A 22,776-nucleotide genomic window follows, 5' to 3' on the forward strand; every position below is an offset into this window, starting at 1 on the left:
CTAGTGCAAAAAAAAGAAAAAAAAAAAAAAAAAAAAAAACGCTACCAAAATCTCATGATATAAAACAATAAGTCAATTAAGGCTATGACGCCATTTTTTGACGATAGCTTTGAATGTCTTTAGAGATTTAATTTCGTTAGCGACTTTGTCCAAGCTATTCCAGGTATTAGTCGCTCCAGACGTGAAGGTGCTTTGGCCGGTGGCAGTTTTATATAGAGATATATGTGGCACGTCACAAGTCCGAGTGTCGGTTATGAATATCAGAACGCTTGATAATTTTTTTTTGGCGGAGATATTTAGGAGCGAGTTCATTCAAGAGAGGAGATTACGTGTAGTTTTTATAAGATATTGAATATTTACTTATGGGAAGATGGTTAACGAAAGAAGTTGAGTTTTGAGCTAAAAGTAAGAAAAAAGTAAAACGTACCATTTAAAGTGTAACAAAATTCAATAATAACACGAAAAGATTTTTGATTATTCGCATGGTAAATGAAAAACGTTATATTTGCGGCTTAGGCGCAAGTTTTGCATGCAAACCGTTAATTTAATTATTATTATTAATTTTTTTTACCTTCTTTAACAAGTGATTGGAAAATACATTGTTTTGCAAATTAATGGGATTAAATGTGCGAAATCAAAACACGGCCAAAACGATAGCTGTATCGGACACTGTAATTTTCTTCAGAATATAATCTGTTGAAGCAGTGTTCCGGGCACGAATATGCAGTATGCGAGTGAGTATGCAGTGCGCGAGTGGGCGTCCGAAATATTTATAGTACAGTGTAACACTTTAATTAAAGTACGTGCTTTCTTGGACAATTTCATCACATGTGCTCAAGGACAGTATACATGATAGAACTAGAACTCGGATTAGGCTTTGCTCGTTCTTTTTATCTCTCGAAAGGAAATTTTTGGTTTCTTGTATGAAAACAACAACAACAACAACAAAAGAACAAAAAAATAATGCAGGTAAATTCCATTTCCAGTCTAATTCTAGTTTTCTTTAGCTGTGTTTCCGCAAAGTGTCCAAAATTGTAACGTCTAAGAGTTTTGAGAGGAAATGCACATTGGTTTTGGCTTAACAAGAATCATTTGTAAACTGCACGAAAAAACATCTTAGTCCTTAAACAAACTCAAGTAGATTTTACTAACACAATCACGCCCACTGTACGCACAATTTTTTTCTACTGCACTGTCGAGAAAAGAAAATGTTTCCCCTTGGCAAACAGCTCGGAATGAGATTCATTTTCAGCATTGAAACGCATCCATTATTTAGCATTATCTATCTATCTATCCATCCATCCATCCATCCATCCATCCATCTATCTATTTATCTATCTATATAAAAGATGTTTGAAATGAATTACCTTTAGTGTGAACGAAAACGGCAATAGTGATGAGACCGAACATAAAAACTGCCTGTTTAGCCATTACTCTCCCAGTGTTGTGTCTGAGGACCTAAAAGAGAAAATGTAATATATTATAGTCAAGGGTAGAGCACTGTAGTGAAGTGTAGTGTAGTGAAATTAAGTATGGTATAGTACAGTTGCTAGTGTAGGGCAGTGCAGTACAGTGGAGTGTGGTTCAGAACAATTCAGTGCACGGCGGTCAAGTGCAGTGCAGTGCAGTGCAGTGCAGTAGGATTGTTCTAGTTCTTGTTTTGTTTTTGCGATTTATAAATGTATTGACAACTCAACAATGTATAAGGCAAGGAATCCCAGAGAAGCTAAATAGGCTTAATTACGATGGGACACGGTACATTGTGTCGGATGCACACAATAAAATACGATAAGAATAGATGAAGTCATCATCTGTGAAATGCGCTGAACAGATCGACAAGATTTTTCCCGGCACACAGTTTTTCCTTCTTTTAAGGACAAAGTTAACCCACCGCTTTAATTTCGTCTCCTATTTTTAAATGGCTCTTGTTTCGCCTAAAAACGAAATTCGATTAAGGCTGATGTTTTCTCGATCATTGATGTTGTTACAAAGAGCAGCAATGCACCTTTCCGGCATTTTGAATGGATTACGAAGCTAAATTTACAGAGGTAAAACAAGCGAGAGGGGTCAAGCTTGAAGTCACGTGTTCCTGAATCTACGTCACAACTCATTCCAAACCCAGGAAAGGCTGGTACGAATGGCGGACCAAAAATGACGGCAAATTTGAACGTTTTCAAAAAGTTATGATAAAAAAAAAAATACGTTTTGTCCAAGTCGAAACATTTTTTCGCAGAAGTTCATTTGGTGATATAAAGAATTAGATGACGAAATAAAAATTTTGACGTTATGGGCACCTTAAGTTATGGCGTTTGTTTAGGTGGGTGTTTTGTGTTTGCATATTTCGTGTGACCTTCCGCGGTCGCCATTTTTCTCCAAATCTTATACGAACATGAAACGGACTGCTGTGGACAGTTGGCAATTTTGCACATGCATTCCGCTTTTGCGGTTGAATATTTTTCCCTATCAGTTTTTGAGCTATTAGCTTTGTGGATAAGGAATTTATTTTTTGCACTCTTTCCACGGACAACTTAAAAGCTTGACCGTTACAAGATAACCCTTTGTGCATGCATGAGGGCGGTCCGCTGATCAATAAAGCCCGCAATTACACGCGAGTAGTGTTTTGTTTTACGCTGTTATCTTTAGCAGAATAATCGGTAGAAGAAGAGTACCGTAAATACCCGAAAGTGAGACTGGCCAAGTAACAAGAACAAAGAAAACCTGAAATGTATTTCTTTTTTCCTCGCTGTATTTTAGACTATTAGCTGGCGCGATCGATCGCAACACCAACCTCACAATTTTCGTTTACGTTCCGGCACAGCGGTTCAAAATTAAAGATTGTTTTTTCTTTGGAATTGCCTGACGGATGGATGTTTTCGAAGTTAAAAATAACTGATATCGCAAACAGTTTACTAAACTTGGCGGGTGATCGCGTGATGCCTCGCGCTGAAGTGCGCGTTAGAGCCCAAGCATCTCACAGATATATTACTGATTTGAGCCACATTAAACTTCTATAGAATTCAGCTGCCCCGTGTATCTGCGAATTTTCCTTTCGAGAATCCGACTGCTCAGTTATGAACGAATTCATAAACTTAGCAATACCACAGTACACATCTTCCTCGATATCGAGAAATTTTAAGCAGCCAGAACGCGAGAAAGGATCAGGAAAAAAAGTTGACCTTTGACTTTATTCCATTCCGAAGGCACTGTTGAAAAATTTCAAAAGTTATTATATGGCTAGCTCCCTGAGCTGGCAAGATGAATCAAATCCCGCGCTGTGACTGCCGGCTACCCGAGCGGGCAAGATGGAGCTATCTTGCCCGCTCGGGACTACCCGCCGTTTCTTGCAAGAAAAATTTCCCCGAAAGCCATATAATAAATCCTTTATTGACCAAGCTTGTTCGGTCAAGATGGCTCGATGTTGGCCTCGTTCTTTTTTTGCGAGTTTATGGACCTCTACTCCGTCTCGGTCCATAAATACGCAAAAAAAAAACAAAAAAAAAACAAAAAAAACTTGGCCAACATCCAGTCATCTTGACTTCACACTTGGTCAACAACCTATACATAGCTAATAAATATTTATCCGCCAATAGGTTGAGAATAAAAAAATATCCGCAATTATAATCCATCAAATATCACTCGCGCGCGATTGGTCTAAATTAATACGTCACGTGACCGAACATTCCCCAGCCAAAACTGGGGAATATCCAAGATTATTAAATTCTCAACCTCGGATAATGCAATTGTAGCTTTCTGATTGGTTCACTGGATCTCGGTTATCAGCCATTATACCTGCGTTTGACCTTATATAGAATTGAATGCGACAAATGTCGCTCGGCATGAACTTTTTCGCGGGAAGCCAAGTTTCATCGACAAAAAAATGGATGAAAAAAAGCAGATTCGGTGGGCTATCTACAGAAGAAATACAGGAAATTATGGACAATGCCGTCCCAGTAACAACAAAAAAGCCACAAAGTTCGAGATAAGATTATTTAACGGTACGTATACGCTAAGTTTCCCTTAAAAGTTGCAAAATTAATGTGACCGTCGAGATTTTACGCGTTTATGAAGATTATGTAACAAAAACAATGTTTACCTTAACAGAATGGCTTGCAAGTCCTAGTGGCACCAAATTTTTGAAACCGATATAAGAAATGTCAAAAGAAGAACTGAATGTTTGTTTGAAGTGTTTTTACACGTCTGCGAGGGAGAAAGACGGCGCGTATTGCAAGTTCAATCCATTAGAGCCGCCATTGATCATTTCCTTCGCTCGCCGCCACACAACAAACAGTTTTTCACTATCGCTGACCAGGAAAATAAACTATTAGAACATTTGTAAAAGGCCTCAGGAGAACAGTCATCGTTGCCGGCGTAGTCCATAATAAACCAACTTCCAATGAGCAGATGAGGAAACTGTTCGACTTAAGCAAGCTCGGATCGGCCGAGGGCAAACATCCCGCACAGCTAAAGAGGACCACCTAGTTTTATCTCGGTCTCTTTTTTGGCCGACGAGGACGAGAGAATCAACGACAGCTAGCGCCAACAATTCCGATGTCCTTGCGAAAAACACCTCAAGGAGTTGAGTATTTTGAGCTGAATCAAAGGAAGCCCGGTTCTTTACCAACCACGAAAAACCATCAGGTGGCCTCGGAGATTCTGAAGATGAATCTGACGCTAAGATAGTTTCTGTCCCTGACTCTGAATCTGGCCAACAATGAGCTCCACACATACAGCTCGAAATGCCAAGGCTTTCAAAACAAGGGAATCCTGAAAGAGATCTTGTCGAGAATAATTTTGGCACAACGTCTGTGTCATATGGCGATCAAAGTTTTCCGCAGCATTATTACAATGGCAATGTGCAAGTGCACAATTATTCGGCTCTTATCTATGACTCGAACTTGAACGCTTTCAAACTTTCTGACCAAGGTTATATCTCCTTCATTTGATTGACATTCCTTGAATTACTTGATTGTAATTTCATTCAGCAAATTCGCTTGCTTCGCTTTCAAATTTTTCATTCAACTAATTTTACAAACGGCGCCCATGTCATGTGATTTCCCACTTGTTGTTGTTTTTGCCACATCCACTTCCGGTCGCTTTGTAAAATTAAAATCCAATAAAATTAAGCTATAATTTCCAAGTATACAAACGCACCGAATTTAATAAAACAATTATTCCATTCGCGCTTGTTGGATATGAGATTGGTTATAGCCAACTCGGCCCTACGGGCCTCGTTGGCTATTTACCATCTCATATCCAACGCGCGCTCATGGAATAATTGTTAAATATTCCCCAATTTTCAAAACTGCACGTGTTGCGAAGAAGATTTGAAGGATAATAAACACAATAGCTTCCATTTGGCGCGGAAATATGCTTGAATATTTGTCCTTGGACATTATCTGTTCCTTGAAGCTCACAGTTTTCCTCGAGCTACGCTCTCGGAAAACTGTTCGCTTCTTGGAACAGATAATGTCCGCGGACAAATATCCTAGCATATTTTTGCGCAAAATGGAGGCTATTGTTTATATGTTGAGGGGTCATTAAGTACTATTTTGAGAATAAAATAAAGTATCCGCCGGTAATTGGGTAGTAGTTCAGCCCTAGATAATTTTTCCAAGACATGATTACGTATCCTTACGTAATCAACCTAAACGAATTAAAATATGAGGTATTATTATTATTCTTCCTTAGTAAACTACAGGCTTTGACGCGATACTCTTTTTTTTTACAAAGGTCGATTTTAAAACTATCAATATGCAAGTACTTCTTGAATATTTTACAAGGAAATTTTCCGACACAATGAGCACGAGGGAAAAACGATTTTAACGACTCAGAAAACCTGACTTACAACTAAGAATTTGTCTACGAAAACAAATGAGCTAGAGACGAACATTTGCCGCATAGCACAGAAAAAACAACAAAAAACTCAATTTTACCATCAGTACTTGTTGAATCTGAACCTCCAATGTCGCGACATTTAGCTCAATCGCAAATTGCATACCAGTACAAATCAATTCAGTAAGTAATTCAAGCAAATCAAATTATTAGAGGAACTATAACGTACCATGTATCCCCAGTAATGTAATCAGATTTGACGTCTAGATGAGAAGGAGTCATCGGAAAGCGGCATATTTGTTCGTAACTTCGACTGATTGCTGTTGTAAATGTTCTCACATTAGCGAGCTATAATTAGCTTACAATGCGTCGTTAAGGAAGAAAGCTGATTATCCGCCCGGAACGAGCCGTTTTTGTTTTTAAGTCATTTTCCAGTATTATTTGTTAAGGTCAGTAGCAGTTAATCAGACGTTGATGTCATTGTTAGCATGGGTTAGACTCACATGACGTCGTGTTTATAACACAAACATTTTGATTGGTTTATTTACTCTTTTATTTGTGACTGATGAAGGGTTTTCCCCGAAACGTCTCAAAAAAACTACCATTCAGCACTTTTTTTAAAATTTAAACAAAAATAACTCAATTCAGTCAAAGTGCTACACAGCAACAGCTTGCTTTTATTTTTATCAAACAATAATACCTCCGTAATAGCGATCGATTGGGGCGCCATGATTAATTAAGACTTAAGATTGTAGGGCGCGATCCTAAGTACACACAGCTTTAAGGAATAATTTTTGGTGTACAATGTATTGAGGGCAAGGCACAATTACCTCTAATTATGGTTTACTGCCTTCTTTGCATTTATTTCTTCTGTTGTGCCAATACAAACGCGTGAATTCACAAAGAGTATTTCCTTTTTGTCTACTACAACGTTGTTGCTTTTTGACTGAAATGAGTGATTCCTAATAATCTATAATGCGCTCGCCTCCCACTGATTTTTCTTCCTGCTTTGTTTCTTTCTTTTGTCACAATACTGTGCGCCGAGCTGCTGCAGTTTAAAATCTAATGAACTGTCTTGATTTCTGGTTGTGTTTTTTTCTGAAATTCTCGAATAATTCTCATACCCTATGTATTCAGCATCAATCCCGTCTAACCCAGCAGAACATGCGCCCAAAGGGCATGTAATCAAGAATGACAAAATAGCCGATGAAGGCATATTTGAAATCTCTTACCTGATGTGTGGAATGGGATCAAGTAATAAACGTAACACACAGGATAGGAACAAAATTAAAATGGTCCTGGGCATTTTGTGGTCCTCTCCTCGCAGCGCATGGTTTCAGTTTTCACTACTTAACGTGAATTACCTAAGACGGCACTATTAAATAATTAAGCTAGTTGGGTCACGTGATATGCGAACGATTTACGAAAATAGATATATTTTTTCAAGCCTTGTTTACGTTTGCTTATGTAATTGATCTAAACGAATTAAAATATGAGATATTAATACTGTTCTTCTTTACCAAACTACAGGCCTTGACGCGGCACTCTTTTTTTTAAGAAAGGTCGACTTAAAGCTATTAATATGCAAGTATTTCGTGAATATTTTACTGGAAATTTTACGACGCAATGAGCTCGAGGAAATAACTATTTTAACGACTCTGACAACCTGACTTTCAGCTAAATGTTTGCTTATGAAAACAAAATAAGCTAGAGAAGGACATTTGCCGCATAGCACAGAAAAACAACAAAAAACTCAACTTTACCATCAGCACTTGTTGAATCTGAACCTCCAATGTCGCGACATTTAGCTCAATCGCAAATTGCATACCAGTATAAATCAATTCAGTGAGTAATTCAAGTAAATCGAATTATTAGAGGAACTATAACGTACCATGTATCCCCTGTGAGGTAATCAGATTTCACGTCTAGATGAGAAGGAGACAACGGAGAGCGACGTATCTGTTCTTACCGTTGACTGCTGTTGTAAATTTTCTTGCGCAAGCGAGCTGTAATTGGCGTTACAGTTTTCGCAACAAAACACTACCCACTAAAAAGGAAGAAAGCTGATTATTCGTCCGGAACAAAGCGTGTTTATTTTTAGTTATTTTCTCTTATTATTTGTTAATGTTTTAGCCTGGGGGGAGACTCACATGACGTCATGATTATAATACATACATTTTTATCAAAGAATAATACCTCCATAATAGTCGTCTATTGTCCATAATTTATTAAGATTTAAGATTGAAGGACACGGTCCTAAGTAAGCAACTTCAATAAATAATTTCTGGTGTACAATGTATTGAGGGCAAGGCACGATTACCTTTAATTATGATTTTCTGCCTTCTCCCGATCTATTTCTTCTGTTGTACCAATACATAGGCGTGGGTTCATAAAGAGTGTTTCTATTTTGTCTACTACATGGGACACCCAAAAAAGTTATTGCTCTACGAACTTAAATGAGTGATTCCTAATAATCTATAATACGCTTGCCTCCAATGCTTCAAAGATAAAGTTTCGCACCGATTTTTCTTCCTGTTTTGTGTCTTCCTTTTGTCGCAGTACTCTACGACGAGCTGCTGCAGTTAAAAATCTAACGAACTAAACTTGATTTCTGGTTGTTTCTTCTTCTTTAATTCTCGTATAATTCTTATATACCGTGAATATTCAGCATCAACTCCGTCCAATACATATATTCCCAGTAAGGTAATCAGATTTAACGTCTAGATGAGAAGGAGTCATCGGAAAGCGGCATATTTGTTCGTAACTTCGACTGATTGCTGTTGTAAATGTTCTCACGTTGGCGAGCTATAATTAGCTTACAATGCGTCGTTAAGGATGAAAGCTGTTTATCCGCCCGGAACGAGCCGTTTTTGTTTTTAAGTCGTTTTCCTGCATTGTTCGTTAAGGTCAGTAGCAAGTTAATCAGACGTTGATGTCATTGTTAGCATGGGTTAGACTCACATGACGTCGTCTTTATAATACAAGTATTTTTATTGGTTCATTTAACCCTTTATTTGTGACTGACGAAGGGTTTTCCCCGAAACGTCTCAAAAAAAAAAAAAAAAAAAAAAAAAATACCATTCAGCACTTTTTTTTTAAATTTATACTAAAGTAACTCAATTCAGTCAAAGTGCTACACAGCAACAGCTTGTTTTTATTTTATATCAAACAATAATACCTACTTAATAGTGGTCGATTGGCGCGCCATGATTAATTAAGACTTAAGATTGTAGGGCACGATTCTAAGTACACAGCTTCAAGGAATAATTTTTGGTATACAGTGTACTGAAAGCAAGGCACGATGACCTCTTATTATGATTTACTGCCTTCTCCCGATTTACTTCTTCTGTTGTGCCAATACATACGTGTGAGTTCATAAAGTCTCATACATGAGACACTCAGAAACGTTATTGCTTTTTGAACTGAAATGAGTGATTCCTAATAATCTATAATGCGCTTGCCTCCAATGTTTCAAAGATAAAGTTTCCCACCGATTTTTCTTCTTGTGTTTTTTTTTTCTTTCCTTCGTCGCAGTGCTGTACGCCGAGCGGCTGCAGTTTAAAATCTAACGAACTGTCTTGATTTCTGTTCTTTTTTTTTTTCCGAAATTCTCGAATAATTCTCAACTGCGTATATTCAGCATCAATCCCGTCTAACCCAGCAGAACATGCGCCCAAAGGCTAGCAATCAAGAATGACAAAATACCGATGAAGCCATATGTAAAATCTCTTACCTGATATGTGGAATGGGATTAAGTAATTAACGTAACACACGGCACAGGAACAAAATTAAAAATGGTCTGGGCATTTTGTGGTCCTCCCCCTGCAGCGCATGCTTTCAGTTTTCACAACTTAACATGAAATACCTAAGACGGCACTTTTAAATAATTAAAGCTAGCTGCGTCAGGTGATATGCGAACGATTTACGCAAATAGATATTTTTTTTCAAGACATGATTACGTATGCTTACCTAATCAATCTAAACGAATTGAAATATGAGATATTAATACTATTCTACCTTAGTAAACTACAGGCCTTGACGCGTTACTCTTTTTTTTTTTAGCAAAGATCGATCTTAAAGCTATCAGTATGCAAGTATTTCGTGAATATTTTACAGGGAAATTTTACGACACAATGAGCACGAGGAAATAACTATTTTAACAACTCTGACAACCTCACTTTCAGCTAACCACTTGCTTATAAAAACAAAATAAGCGAGAGAAGAACATTTGCCGCATAGCACAGAAAAACAACAAAAAACTCAACTTTACTATAAGTACTTGTTGAATCTGAACCTCCAACGTCGCGACAATTGGCTCAATCGCAAATTGCATACCAGTACAAATCAATTCAGTAAGTAATTCAAGTAAATCGAATTATTAGAGGACCTATAACGTACCATGCATGTATCCCCAGTGAAGTAAGAGATGAGACGCCCGGAACGAGCCGTTTTTGGTTTTAAGTCATTTTCCTGCATTGTTCGTTAAGGTCAGTAGCAAGTTAATCAGACGTTGATGTCATTGTTAGCGTGGGGTAGATTCACATGACGTCGTGTTTATGATACAAATTTTTTATTGGTTCATTTAACCCTTTATTTGTGACTGATGAAGGGTTTTCCCCGAAATGTCTCAAAAAATACCATTCAGAATTTTTTTTTTTTAATTTCTACTAAAGTAAGTCAATTCAGTCAAAGTGCTACACAGCAACAGCTTGTTTTTATTTTTATCAAACAATAATACCTGCGTAATAGTGATCGATTGGCCCGCCATGATTTAATTAAGACTTAAGATTGTAGGGCACGATCCTAAGTACACACAGCTTCAAATAATAATTTTTGGTATACAATGTATTGAGGGCAAGGCACGATTACCTCTAATTATGATTTACAGCTGTCTCCCGATTTATTTCGTCTGTTGTGCCAATGCATACGCGTGAGTTCATAAAGAGTGTTTCCATTTTGTCTGCTACATGGGACACTCAAAAACGTTATTGCTTTTTGGACTGAAATGAGCGATTCCTAATAATCTATAATGCGCTCGCCTCCAATGTTTCAAAGAGAAATTCTCGCACCGATTTTTCTTCCTGCTTTGCTTCTTTCTTTTGTCGCAGTACTGTACGCCGAGCTGCTGCAGTTTAAAATCTAACGAACTGTCTTGATTTCTGGTTGGTGTTTTTGTGAAATTCTTGAATAATTCGCATACCGTGTATATTCAGTATCAATCCCGTCTAACCCAGCAGCACACGCGCCCAAAGGGCATGCAATCAAGAATGACAAAATAGCCGATGAAGCCATATTTAAAATCTCCTACCTGATGTGTGGTACGGGATTAAGTAATTAACCTAACACACAGCACAGAAACAAAATTAAAAAGGGCCTCGGCATTTTGTGGTCCTCCCCTTGCAGCTCATGGTCTCAGTTTTTACTTCTTAACATGAATTACCTAAGACGGCACTATTAAATAATTAAAGCTAGATGCGTCACGTGATTTGCGTACGATTTACGAAAATAGATATTTTTTTCAAGACACGATTACGTATGCTTATGTAATTGATCTAAGCGAATTAAAATATGAGATATTAATACCTTTCTTCCTTACTAAACTACAGGCCTTGACGCGGGACTCTTTTTTTTTTTTAAGCAAAGGTCGATCTTAAAGCTATCAATATGCAATTATTTCGTGAATATTTTACCGGGAAATTTTGCGACACAATGAGCATGAGGAAATAACTATTTTAATGACTCTGAAAACCTGACTTTCAGCTTAATGTTTGCTTATGAAAGCAAAATAAGCTAGAGAAGAACATTTGCCGCATAGCACAGAAAAACAACAAAAAACTCAACTTTACCATCAGCACTTGTTGAATCTGAACCTCCATTGTCACAACATTAGCTCAATCGCAAATTGCATACCAGTATAAATCAATTCAGTAAGTAATTCAAGTAAATCGAAATATTAGAGGAACTATAACGTACCATGCATGTATCCCCAGTAAGGTAATCAGATTTGACGTCTAGATGAGAAGGAGACAACGGAAAACGACGTATCTGTTCGTATCGTCGACTGCTGTTGTAAATTTTCTTGCGTAAGCGAGCTACAATTGGCATTACAGTTTTCACAACAAAACACTACCCACTAAAAAGGAAGAAAGCTGATCATTCGCCCCGAACAAACCATGTTTATTTTTAGTTATTTTCTTTCATTATTTGTTAATGTTTTAGCCTTGGGGGAGATTCACAAGACGTCATGAGGAAGCTGCAGCCGCAGGCCTAGGTAAGCAGTTGCTTCCTTGTGAACTTATATATGGCTCGGACGAGAAGCAGTTGAAGCCTTTACAACTCACATTCCCCCAGTTTATGTTGGCTAACGTTAAGATCTTAGAAGCGTTGCTTTCGCCAAGTCCCAGTGAGGCTCAGCAATATCTGGGGTATCTGAAATTCCTTTCTGTGAAAGGCACCCATTTTCAGACTCGGGCTATTCTTGCCTTTGACCAAGATTATCGTGCCACTAAACTGCGCGAGAAGTTTTCCTGGGGCTCAAATGTGGAGGATTTGAGTGCGCAACACTTCGACGCTGCTGTCGCACTTAAGCCTCCTATTAGCACGACTCGCACTACAGAACTGCGTTCATCTGGTACCGAAGAATTTTGCTTTCGCTGGAACTTTAGTCCTGGTGGTTGCCCCAACCCTCAGTCGTGCAGGTATAAGCATGTTTGCATTCATTGTTCACAGTCCTCTCACAAAGGCAAAGCCTGCACTGGGGCTCCCACTGGGGCTCCCACTGGGGCTAGTCCCAATAACAACAAGAAATGAACGTTTCGCTCTGATTGTGCCCCGCTTACGGCCTCCTTCGATGCTTCTATTTTCACCCTGCCTGAGGAATGTCCCCTGAATTTCCACCCTTGGCAAAGAGAACTCTCTTTTGATTTCGACAAAGATTTTATTCTCGATGGTCTTCAAAATGGTTTCAAGCTAATTAAATAGCCAGATGTTTCAGGCATTGCTGGCTATGACGCAGTGAATTATACTAGTGCTACCTGCGATGAGTTCAAACCTGAACTGGACGAGTTACTTGCTAAGGAACTTGGTCTCGGGCGAATCTCTCGCGTTTTAGTGAAGCCCAAGTGTATTCATGCCATCGGTCGTGTCCCTAAAAAAAGATTCCGGAAAATCCCGCCCTATTACTGACTGCAGTCGTCCACGGGGAAACTCCCTTAATGATTACATTAAACGTACTTTAGACTCATTTCGCATGAACTCTGTCGACACCGCTGTGTCTCATTCATCCAGAGCCTGCTATTATGCTGTAGTTGACATTGAATCTGCTTAGCGCTGGGTTCCTGTCTTTCCTCCTCACCGACAGCTGCAAGGTTTTCGCTGGATATTTGGTGTACTGGACTCATCTAAATACGAATATTTTATTGACAATCGTCTTTGCTTTGGCCTTCCGTGCGCTCCGTCGATTTTGGCTTAGGCATTCGTCACATCGTTGTCGCCTTAATTTTCAGTTTCGCGCGGACATTAAATGGTGGCAACAGTTCCTCTATACCTTTAATGGTTGAAGTATGATGCTCGATTTTCGGCATCCTGTCGTTTTTCAGACCGACGCATCTTTTCTCGGTTATGGGGCCGTTTGTTCCTATGTTTGGTTTGCGGGGGTTTGGGCCACCAGTTTCCTTGTAGACTACAATACGTCGTTATATCCTCACAACTGGTGTACAGCTGGTCACACCATTCCCTTCGTGCCAATATTAACTTTTTAGAGTTATTCCCAGTCCTTCACGCCGCTCGTCGCTGGGGTCCCCGCTGGTCAAACAAACGTGTTTGTGTTGAGACAGATAACACTCAAGCGATGACATTTATCAACAAAGGATATTGCAAAAACCCGCTGGCTATGTCTTGGTTGCGCGAACTCTTCTGGCTCAGCGCGCGCTACAATTTTCACCTCTTTTCGCGTCACTTGCCTGGTCAACATAACACTTCCGCCGACAGGTTAAGTCACTTACTGTACTGTCGCAGCTTCATGAGCGTGCCAAAGTAGTCTCCGCCGCTGCCTATGCCGACTCTACTTTAAGCTCGCGACGGTCGCAATGGCGTGTTTATCTACGCTTCTGCTCCATCTATGGTTTGGTTCCCATTCCAGCCCAGCCTCAGACTATCGTGAGATTTTTAATTCATTTGTGTTCATCCTGCAAATACTGCACCATCATCAATTCTTTGTCTGCCATAAATGTTCTCCATCGGCATTTTGGTCACAGCGTCACATTTCGGGAAGTGTTCACAATCAAACTGATCACGTGAGGGCTTCGCCGTATTTTGAGTGATGCCCGAGAACAGAAACTCCCAATCACTCCAGACATACTCAGGCGCATTTGCCCTCTTCCCTCCGCTGACGTAGACTCCGGCATTTGGGCCGCCATTCTTATCGGCTTTTATACATTTTTCCGCCTGTCAAATCTCGTCCCTAAGTCTGCGCAGGACTACGACTCTTCCAAAAACTTATCTCGTTCCGACTTTTTTATCCGCCCATAGGGTCTGGTAATTTATGTGAGAAGGTCTAAAACCATACAACTCAAGCAACGTCGTTTGTTGATACCAGTGGTTCGCCTGCCTCCAGGCCACCCTTTATGCCCAGTACAAGCTTATGAACACCATCTGCGTTGCCACCCGGCTCCAGTCTCCTCGACAGCCTTCATCAAGTCTTTTGACGGCGACATCAAACCCATAACCTACGACGTGCTTGGTACGAAATTACGCTGTGTTCTCGCTTTCGCTGGTCTAGACCCTCCAAATACTCCACTCATACCTCACGTCGCAGTGGTGCTTCTTATGCGTTCAAGTGTGGCGCCCCTGTCGAGCTCATCGCCCTCCAGGGAGACTGGTCGTCTGACGCAGTTCTACTCTATATTGCACAGCCACTAGAAAGACGTCTCTCAGTGGCGAGGCGCATTGCTTCGAACATTGCATGCCACCCCTCTTAAATACTTTTCTCTTCACCTTCACCTGTTTTTGAACATTCCTTTTTGTATGGCGGTTTGGGCAGGCCGCATCGTTTCGGGATGCGCCTTCGGTTGGCTCCCCTCTCGATGTGGCTTTGCTATTTCCGGCAAACAATAAAGGTTACTTAAGACATTGTATATAGTTGTTGTTTATTTGATCGCGTGATTACGTTACAAGTATGATTATGTATGGTATTGGATTTGGCCAATAGCGGTATAATTTATGAAGTAGGTTATTCATGAACTCGCTCATGGACATTAATGCTTGATCATATGATAGCTGATCAGTTCTATTCAGACAGCGTTCTAACTTAGCTATTTACCCACCCACCCACCCCGCGGGCCGCATCGTTTCGGGGTGCGCCTTCGGTTGCCCCCTCCCCCTCTCTCGATGTGGCTTTACTATTTCCGGCAAAAAATAAAGGTTACTTAAGATATTGTATATAGCTTTTGTTTACTTGATCGCATGATTGCGTTAAAAGTAGAATTATACAGACGACCACGGAAACCATGAGCGAGGACAGATCAAGGGTTGATCCGCACTGATGACAAAATAGTCTGTTATTTATCTGACTAGACAAAAATTATTTGCCCTGGCGCGTCTGCGCTGTTTTGGTGCGTTGCATAAAATCTCAAGTTGCGGTGTTGCGGTGTTGTCGTGATCTCGTACTGTTTGGTGTGCGATGTTTGTGTTTTTCACGCTACGGTGTTCAGTGAAATAAACTTATTTACAGTGCTCTGGTCTCTTGTTTGACCTTTCTCAGACCTAAATTTAGCATCCAAACTTCGTTAATCCGTGCTACTTTATGACAAGCACGTACCATTGTTTTCAACAAAATACAGACCAACATTGTCTAGAGCTCAGCCTTCGAGAGACACGTGGAAGCCATTAGCAAGGACAGATCAAAAGCTGATCCGCACTGATGACAAAATCGTCCGTTATTTGTCTGACTCGACAAAAATTATTAAGCCCTGGCGCCCCAGCACTGTTTATTTACAGCATGTCAGGTTACTTATTCTTTGCTTTCAATCAACTCATAGTTTTCGACCGAGATCCTTTCTTTGGTCCATTTCTTGTAGGATTTCCCTTTCGCTTCCGTGGCCTGAACTATTGCTGATGTCCTCTGTGTCCCTTTGGCTCTGATGACATCATCTGATTGTTATTATCATTATCATCATCATTATCACCACCACCATCATCATCATCATCATCATCATCATCATCACCTTCATCTTCATGATTATCTTCATCATCATCATCATCATCACCATCATTATCATCTCTTCGTCATCATCATCTTCATCTTCATCATCATCATCATTATCATTATCATTGTCGCTGTCCCTGTCACTGTCACTATCACTGTCATTGTCACTGTCGTTGTCATTGTCATTATCATTATTCCACGGCGTCAGCGTATGTTAATTATCAAAATTTGCCGACAAATTTTTGTTTCTCATTATCCCTGAAATGTCTCGAAATTTCACGAAAATCTACATACCCCATGAATTTACTCAAAGTGGATGTATTCCTTTCAGAATTAAATGCGAGATTTTAGCGGCCGTCAATAAAACCAGGAACATGGAACATTTCGGAGCATCGCGTAACAATAAAAAAAAAAAACTATAGTAATTATGAGAAAATATATAAATTAGATAAAGGATTAAACTAGAAAAACAAATACGTGAAAAAAAAGAAAGAAAAAAAGAAAAAAAGAAAGAAAGAAGGAAAGAAAGAAAGAAAGAAAAACAAGAAAAAAGCGATCTGTACAGTCCCGCAAATGATCCCGGCCCGCAAATGATCCCCGAACCGCAAATAATCTCAGGACCGAAAATGATCTCCATATTGTACTGTAAATGATCTCAGACCGGAAGTGTTCGCCTAGCCATAAAAAATCGGAGATTGAGGACTCGGTAATTTGGACAATGGATTTGAATTTTATACAAACGGTTTTTTTCATTACTCAGAAAACCGTGAACACTTGGACTTGATTCCAAAAGGTGCGTATTGAACCAAGAACAATAGGGAAGCCACCGGAAGTAAATTTTCAAGCTGGATACACAATGACCGGGCATGCCTAAACCATCTCCATACTGGAGTCACGTCGCGTCGAGAACGTGAGTATTTGAATTTTGGCGTTGTGAAGAAAACGTGAGTATTAGCCACTCTTGTGTCAAAGAAAAGGTTGTTTCATTCTCCTAGACATTTAAGATTTATATCTTTTAATCACTTAGGTAGTTTGGGGCCAATTTAGATTGCAAGAACGTCAAGGTTCTGACATTTTTTCGACATTGTTCAGAGGAGTCTAAAGCGTCAAAAACATGGCATCGTCGACCCAACCTTCGATACCAATTGTGAAAGTTCATCGCTTATAACATGTACGAAGTCTTATACTTCTGAATGGCAACAAGATGCAAACAGTTCTGTTGTCTTTTACACACATCCTTTCCGAAAGTTGACCCGTGTATTAGCCGAGAAAAAAAGACAAAAAACAAAACAAAAAAAACTGTCGATGTTTCGCCGAAGCACACTTGTCTCGCAAAAGCGCTGCAAAATTGTGAGACGATTGAAGTCTTGCACTGTATTTTTTGTCGGTTATGTTTCTGCACAAGCGACCAGACTTACCCTCTATTGCGAGCTTACACAGCAAAGAAGAGCTGCACCAGGAGTAGTAATAAAAGCAAGAAAATATCAAACATCGAGCAAAGAATAATAAATGTTAATAATATTTCAAGTCAGAGGGTCTTCAAGGTAAGAAAAATCCGTCTTTTATCTTGAGTCATTTGCAAACATTATTCATCGAGAGCTCCGCAAGGCGTCGCACTAGTTTGCTGAAGAGATAGGTAGACGACAATAGTATTCTGTTCAACAACACTCATTCTCATGCTCAGTGAATATTAAGGAGTGGGAAAAATATTTTTCAGCGGACTAAGCCAAGCTCGTGCTTGGCTTAGGGGAGGTGCCAAAATTACGACCCACGCGAATCCGGGTGGGCGGGTGGGCCGTCCGCCAGTTCACCCGCTGAAAACTGAGCTAGAATGCGAAGTTGCTTGGCGCGTTTCCAGTATTTATTGCATCGCAGGCACGCAATCTTACATAATCCAATTGTTTAACCATGAATAGGGGGTTTTGTAAGAGTAATTCCACTTTGCATATCATTATGAATCATTAGAATAGAAACAAATCGTTTGGGATAAATGGCGACAAATGTCACGAGTTTAATTAAGTGCATGTAAAATGCGACGTTTAAATCAGTTAAATGCGACATATTTCAGTTTAATGCGAGTTCAGTCGAATATTCGACTGGTGCAGTCGAATATGCGACCGAAGTTCGACAGTTGATTTAAACTTATTTGCACTGATATTTGGACGGTATTCACTGCAGGTGGATAATAAAACGTTTAATCATAAAAATTTCAATTTTATCGAATGTGATTGGTTTAAAAAACTCCTAGTTTCCACCAATTCACTTGCCAAGTTTTTATCGGACAGTTTGTTATTGGACAGTTTGTTACTGGACAGTTTGTTAACGGACAGTTCAATAAGCCAATCACATTCAAAGTTGTAGTTTGAATCAACCAGTCACATTCAAAATTATAGTTACGTGCGTGCGTGCGCGCTCGCGCTTGTTTTTGTGTTTTTGGCGTCTAATTCCCCGTAGGAGGCGCGGTGGCCTTAGACTGTTTACATCTCCTTTGTAGGTATTTCAATGCATTTTTTTTTTCTTCCTTTCATAACTTGGCTATCCTTCTTTTCTCGGAAATTGTAATTTTTATGATTTATTGGTAATAAGACTTCGTGTCATCCAATTCGGTCTGTAATCATACTCGTGATAAACAAATCGGACTCCCATCTGCGGACTTTCATCTTAAATCGGACTCCCGCTGCGCAGTCGTGCGACAACCGACCGAATTGGACTCCACTCAGTCCTATTACCATTACAAATTATATGTACGTGTAAACGAGCATTCTTTGAATACAGACATCAAAATCGTTTAAAATGGCTTTAATCTAAAAAAAAAAAAAATACGTTTTAGTAAAAGTGAAACTCGACGAGCACAATGTTTTATTTTCCGGTTTTCAAGAGTTTCCTAATAGGAGGAAAATTTGTTATAGAAATATCTACTCAGAATTCACAGTTGTTGTACTTAGTTTGAAGTTTATGACGTGAGTTTCAAATCAGTTCGGAATTAAACAGTCTAACCTTGATCGTTTTAACTTTCTGCTGGTGGAAAAAAAAAAGCAACAACGTCACAAAAGACGCCATGAAAGGATCCTACCTTTTTATGCGTCTTTCCTCTTATGTATGTTAGTTAAACTCCATCTTAACTTCGTCAAAGTTGTCTGAGGATTACAGCTTCTTTGACACTATTATGGAACTGTTTGCCACATTTAACCCCCCCCCCCCCCTCCCTCCACCCGTCCACACGAATATAATGCCTTTTCGAAACATTGCGTTTTGGCCGAAAACGAGTTTTCACGGCCTATTCACACTACAACGTTGGAAACTGTTGATTTGTGTAGGTAATCATACGGTTTCGAGTTCAATTTGGAATTAATTTACACTGGGAGTTTTTCAAAAAGCTGAAATTGCACTCGCCGTTGATGTTACACTTGAACTGCACTGCTCTCAGCCAATCCGAATCGAGTAATTTTTTTCATGTATATTATTAGCATTTGAAAAACAACACATGCGCATTTGACCTCAATGACGTCTGCGTTTCCGAGAGCCTCCGTTTGCTGCCCAACAATGCAGTTCGGTTTTCAAATGTCTTCACTCTTGAGAGCGTTATCAAATGTATGCGTTTTCAATGAAGACGATTAGCGTTTTTGGTTATTTTGATGTCGACAGTAGGCCAAAACGTATTAAAATGGTGCTTTTGGTATGGTTTGGGCCTACTGAAGAGGAATCCATAATAACAGCTTGCACCAGTTTGTTAAGACCACGCAGAAACTGATCTCATATGATTCAAGAAGTATAGTATAATTCCAAAGTATCATGTTCCGGCAGATTCGAAGATAAATAGTAGCTAGACGTGGGCGGTCTTACAAGAAAAAAAAAATTGCCCTTTTCTTACATGCATTTATATTCCAGTGTAGTTAAGTTACATTCAAAACAGGGAAAGGAAAACTAAAAGGAATTAAAAGTAACAGGCATAGTAAGTTTGGTAACCAATAGCTAATATTCGAGTTTCAGAGTAATGAAGTAAACGGAAACCTTAATCCGTTTCGATAATTAATAACCAATAGCAGAACTATAATTAATATTCGAAACAAATATCCTAAAAGACTAATGGAGAAAGAAAATAGAAAAGAAAAGAAAAAAAAGTTGGAAGAGTACAAAAAAGGCGCAATCTGTGTAGTGTAGCATTGTGATTTTTTTTTTCTTTTTCGCTTGTATAAGGGTTTTACCCAATTCAGCTACAAGACCAGTCAGATATAGCTTGATTATAAAATGTGACCATGTTATCGTGCAACACAACCTAAAATTCCGTTCCACGAAAAAACGATATCGTTCCACTCCCGCTGGAGAGCATTTCCATGCAACATTATTTTTTTTGGCTTTTAAGCAACTCGATGATTTCTATTTTCTCCGTTTCATGCTGCAGCACAATGATGAGGTGGTTGCATTAAGTGCTGTAAGCTGCTTCAGGCGAAGAACTTAACAAATTCACGGTTATTGTGACTAAAATCTTCCAATAGCTTTACCTGGCCAATTCAAACATCGTCTCCGTGTCAAAAGAGAAACTTTCTAACTTCTCTTGCGCGGGATTATCAGTCATTACCTACATTTCAGTAGTTTAGAGATGATCCGTTCTAAGCAAATTAGGATGAAAGTTCCAAAGGCTCTCTAAAAGGTGGTAAAGGCATGGTCTTGAGTCAGTCATAATAATCGTGAATTTGCGAAGTTCTTCGCATAAAGCAGATTACAGCACTTAATAGCAATCACTTCATCATTGTGCTGCAGCATGAGATCGAGAAAACGGAAATAGTCGAGTGGCTGCAAAGCCAAAAGTTTTAATCTTGCAGGAAAATGTTCTCCGACGGGAGTGGAACAATATCGTTTCAGTCTAGAGGAAAATACAGTTCCATTCGGAAATTCAAACCGGAATTTTTGATCGAATAAAACGCGCGCAAGTTTATCTTATGTCGATTTCTTGACTTCCCATTGAATTAGAGAGTGAAACAATGAAAGTATAAAGAGAAAGTGGGGTGGGTTGGAACGGGTTTCGTGAAGAAGTATGGATATGGATAGACATATGAATAATCAGAAAACTACAGCTTAGCCGGGTGCAGAAGTCTACAACTTAGCCGGGTGCAGAGGTCTCGCCCGGTCACAACGAATCGTAATTTAATTTCGCCCGGCCAAAGCACATTTATATATTTTTCTTGTGTTCCTCGCATGACGTCATTGATTTTTGAAGAACACAAAAGCAAAAACCGACACAACGTAGAATGATTTTTAGAAGGTGTACTATATTTCGGCTGGCCAAACCAGCCTTCTTCAGGTACAATGGAAGATTTTACATTGGTGCGTGTTTTTATGTAGCTGATATTTACGTAATACCGGAAATACGCAAAAGTAATTGATAGTGTAAATTGAAGATAAGCATGCGGTAAAATAAAATAACGATAAAAGAACATAATAAAAGAAAACAAATGGAAACAATTAATATGTTTCTTCGCGGATGTTCAGACCATTAGGATCATGTTATTTTATTTTACCGTATGCTTATCTTCAATTTACACTATCAATTACTTTTGCGTATTTCCGGTATTACGTAAATATCGGCTACATAAAAACACGCACCAATGTAAAATCTTCCATTGTACCTGAAGAAGGCTGGTTTGGCCAGCCGAAATAGAGTACACCTTCTAAAAATCATTCTACGTTGTGTCGGTTTTTGCTTTTGTATTCTTCATTTTATATGTAAAGCCGATTAGATCACTATTGATCCAACGTATACCAGCAGGATCATCGTTCCGGTTGCTTGCTTAAACATTTTATTCATTTTTGACAGCTACCATCCTGAATCCTGAAATTCTTTTAATTTCAACTTGTAGTATATCACGTCACAGGGGGTTGTGAAATAAGAAAGCCTTTCGTTGAACTTGTGCCGTTCTGTGACCGGGTTAACGTAAGCTCAAAACTGCTTTCGTGTGCATGCTGAGAAACCATCAAGGCCCTATTTGCAAAGTTAAAATGAAATGCTCATTCACACCGCTTTAAAAATGCTCTTTACTTTTGATTCGGTAAATCGTCTTGTAGTGTTAATTGATGGTAGATAGCCGCATACTTCATGTTTCTTTGAATTTGCCGTAGATTGAATAGATTTTATAATTTAATATTGCAGTTTTGTTAAATTCCTGATGACGTACTTAGCCGTCGGGGTTATGGAATCAAATCGAAGTTAGAAATCAAATAATGAACGAGTAAAAAAGATTCCCTCCAAGCCAAGAAAATTATACCTTTTTATTAATTAATTTATATCAAGTAAATTTGAGCAAAATCCAACAACATATTGAGCACCTTCTTCCGTTCAATGTCGTGGAGCTAGCGAAATAAAGCTTTTCCTTTCCAAAGTGCTGCCGTTTGCCGGAAATGTGGATAGCACATTAGTACTTTTAGGTGTATTATGAGAAACCAGCACTCCATCTCCTAATCAGACGAGAGTAAATACTGTCTACAAAAGCTAACAAAATCAGCTCTAATTGATTGAAATTGTATTGAAATTGTTTCAATTCTTAAAAGTGGTAACATTTTGTAATTTACGTTGACAATCGATGGTGTGTTATTTGTTGGTTTTTAAAAGCAGCGGTCTTAATGTCAGCAATGACTTTCGATAGCTCGCCATTCCAGGTGGCGAGATTGTCTTTGCACAGCGCATGCTCGTCGGAGGGGGGGAGGGGGTAGAAATAGCGTTTGGCAGATGGGGGAGTATATAT

At 39.2% G+C, this 22,776-nt stretch overlaps 1 protein-coding gene across 1 annotated transcript in view; it reads right to left on the reverse strand.

The window, feature by feature from the left end:
- Positions 1 to 7,752, reverse strand: part of LOC145479895 (uncharacterized) — a 35,524-nt gene extending 27,772 nt beyond the window's left edge. Inside the window, exons 1-2 of the mRNA XM_081458372.1 lie at positions 7,724 to 7,752; positions 1,368 to 1,458 (exon numbers count right to left, since the gene is read on the reverse strand). Coding sequence (XP_081314498.1) covers positions 1,368 to 1,458; positions 7,724 to 7,726 — 94 coding nt within the window. The 5' untranslated portion in view covers positions 7,727 to 7,752. The remainder of the gene's footprint in view (positions 1 to 1,367; positions 1,459 to 7,723) is intronic.
- Positions 7,753 to 22,776: the final 15,024 nt, after the last annotated feature.

Source organism: Orbicella franksi, chromosome 2 (genome assembly GCF_964199315.1).
Source record: "Orbicella franksi chromosome 2, jaOrbFran1.1, whole genome shotgun sequence".
NCBI lineage: Eukaryota > Metazoa > Cnidaria > Anthozoa > Scleractinia > Merulinidae > Orbicella > Orbicella franksi.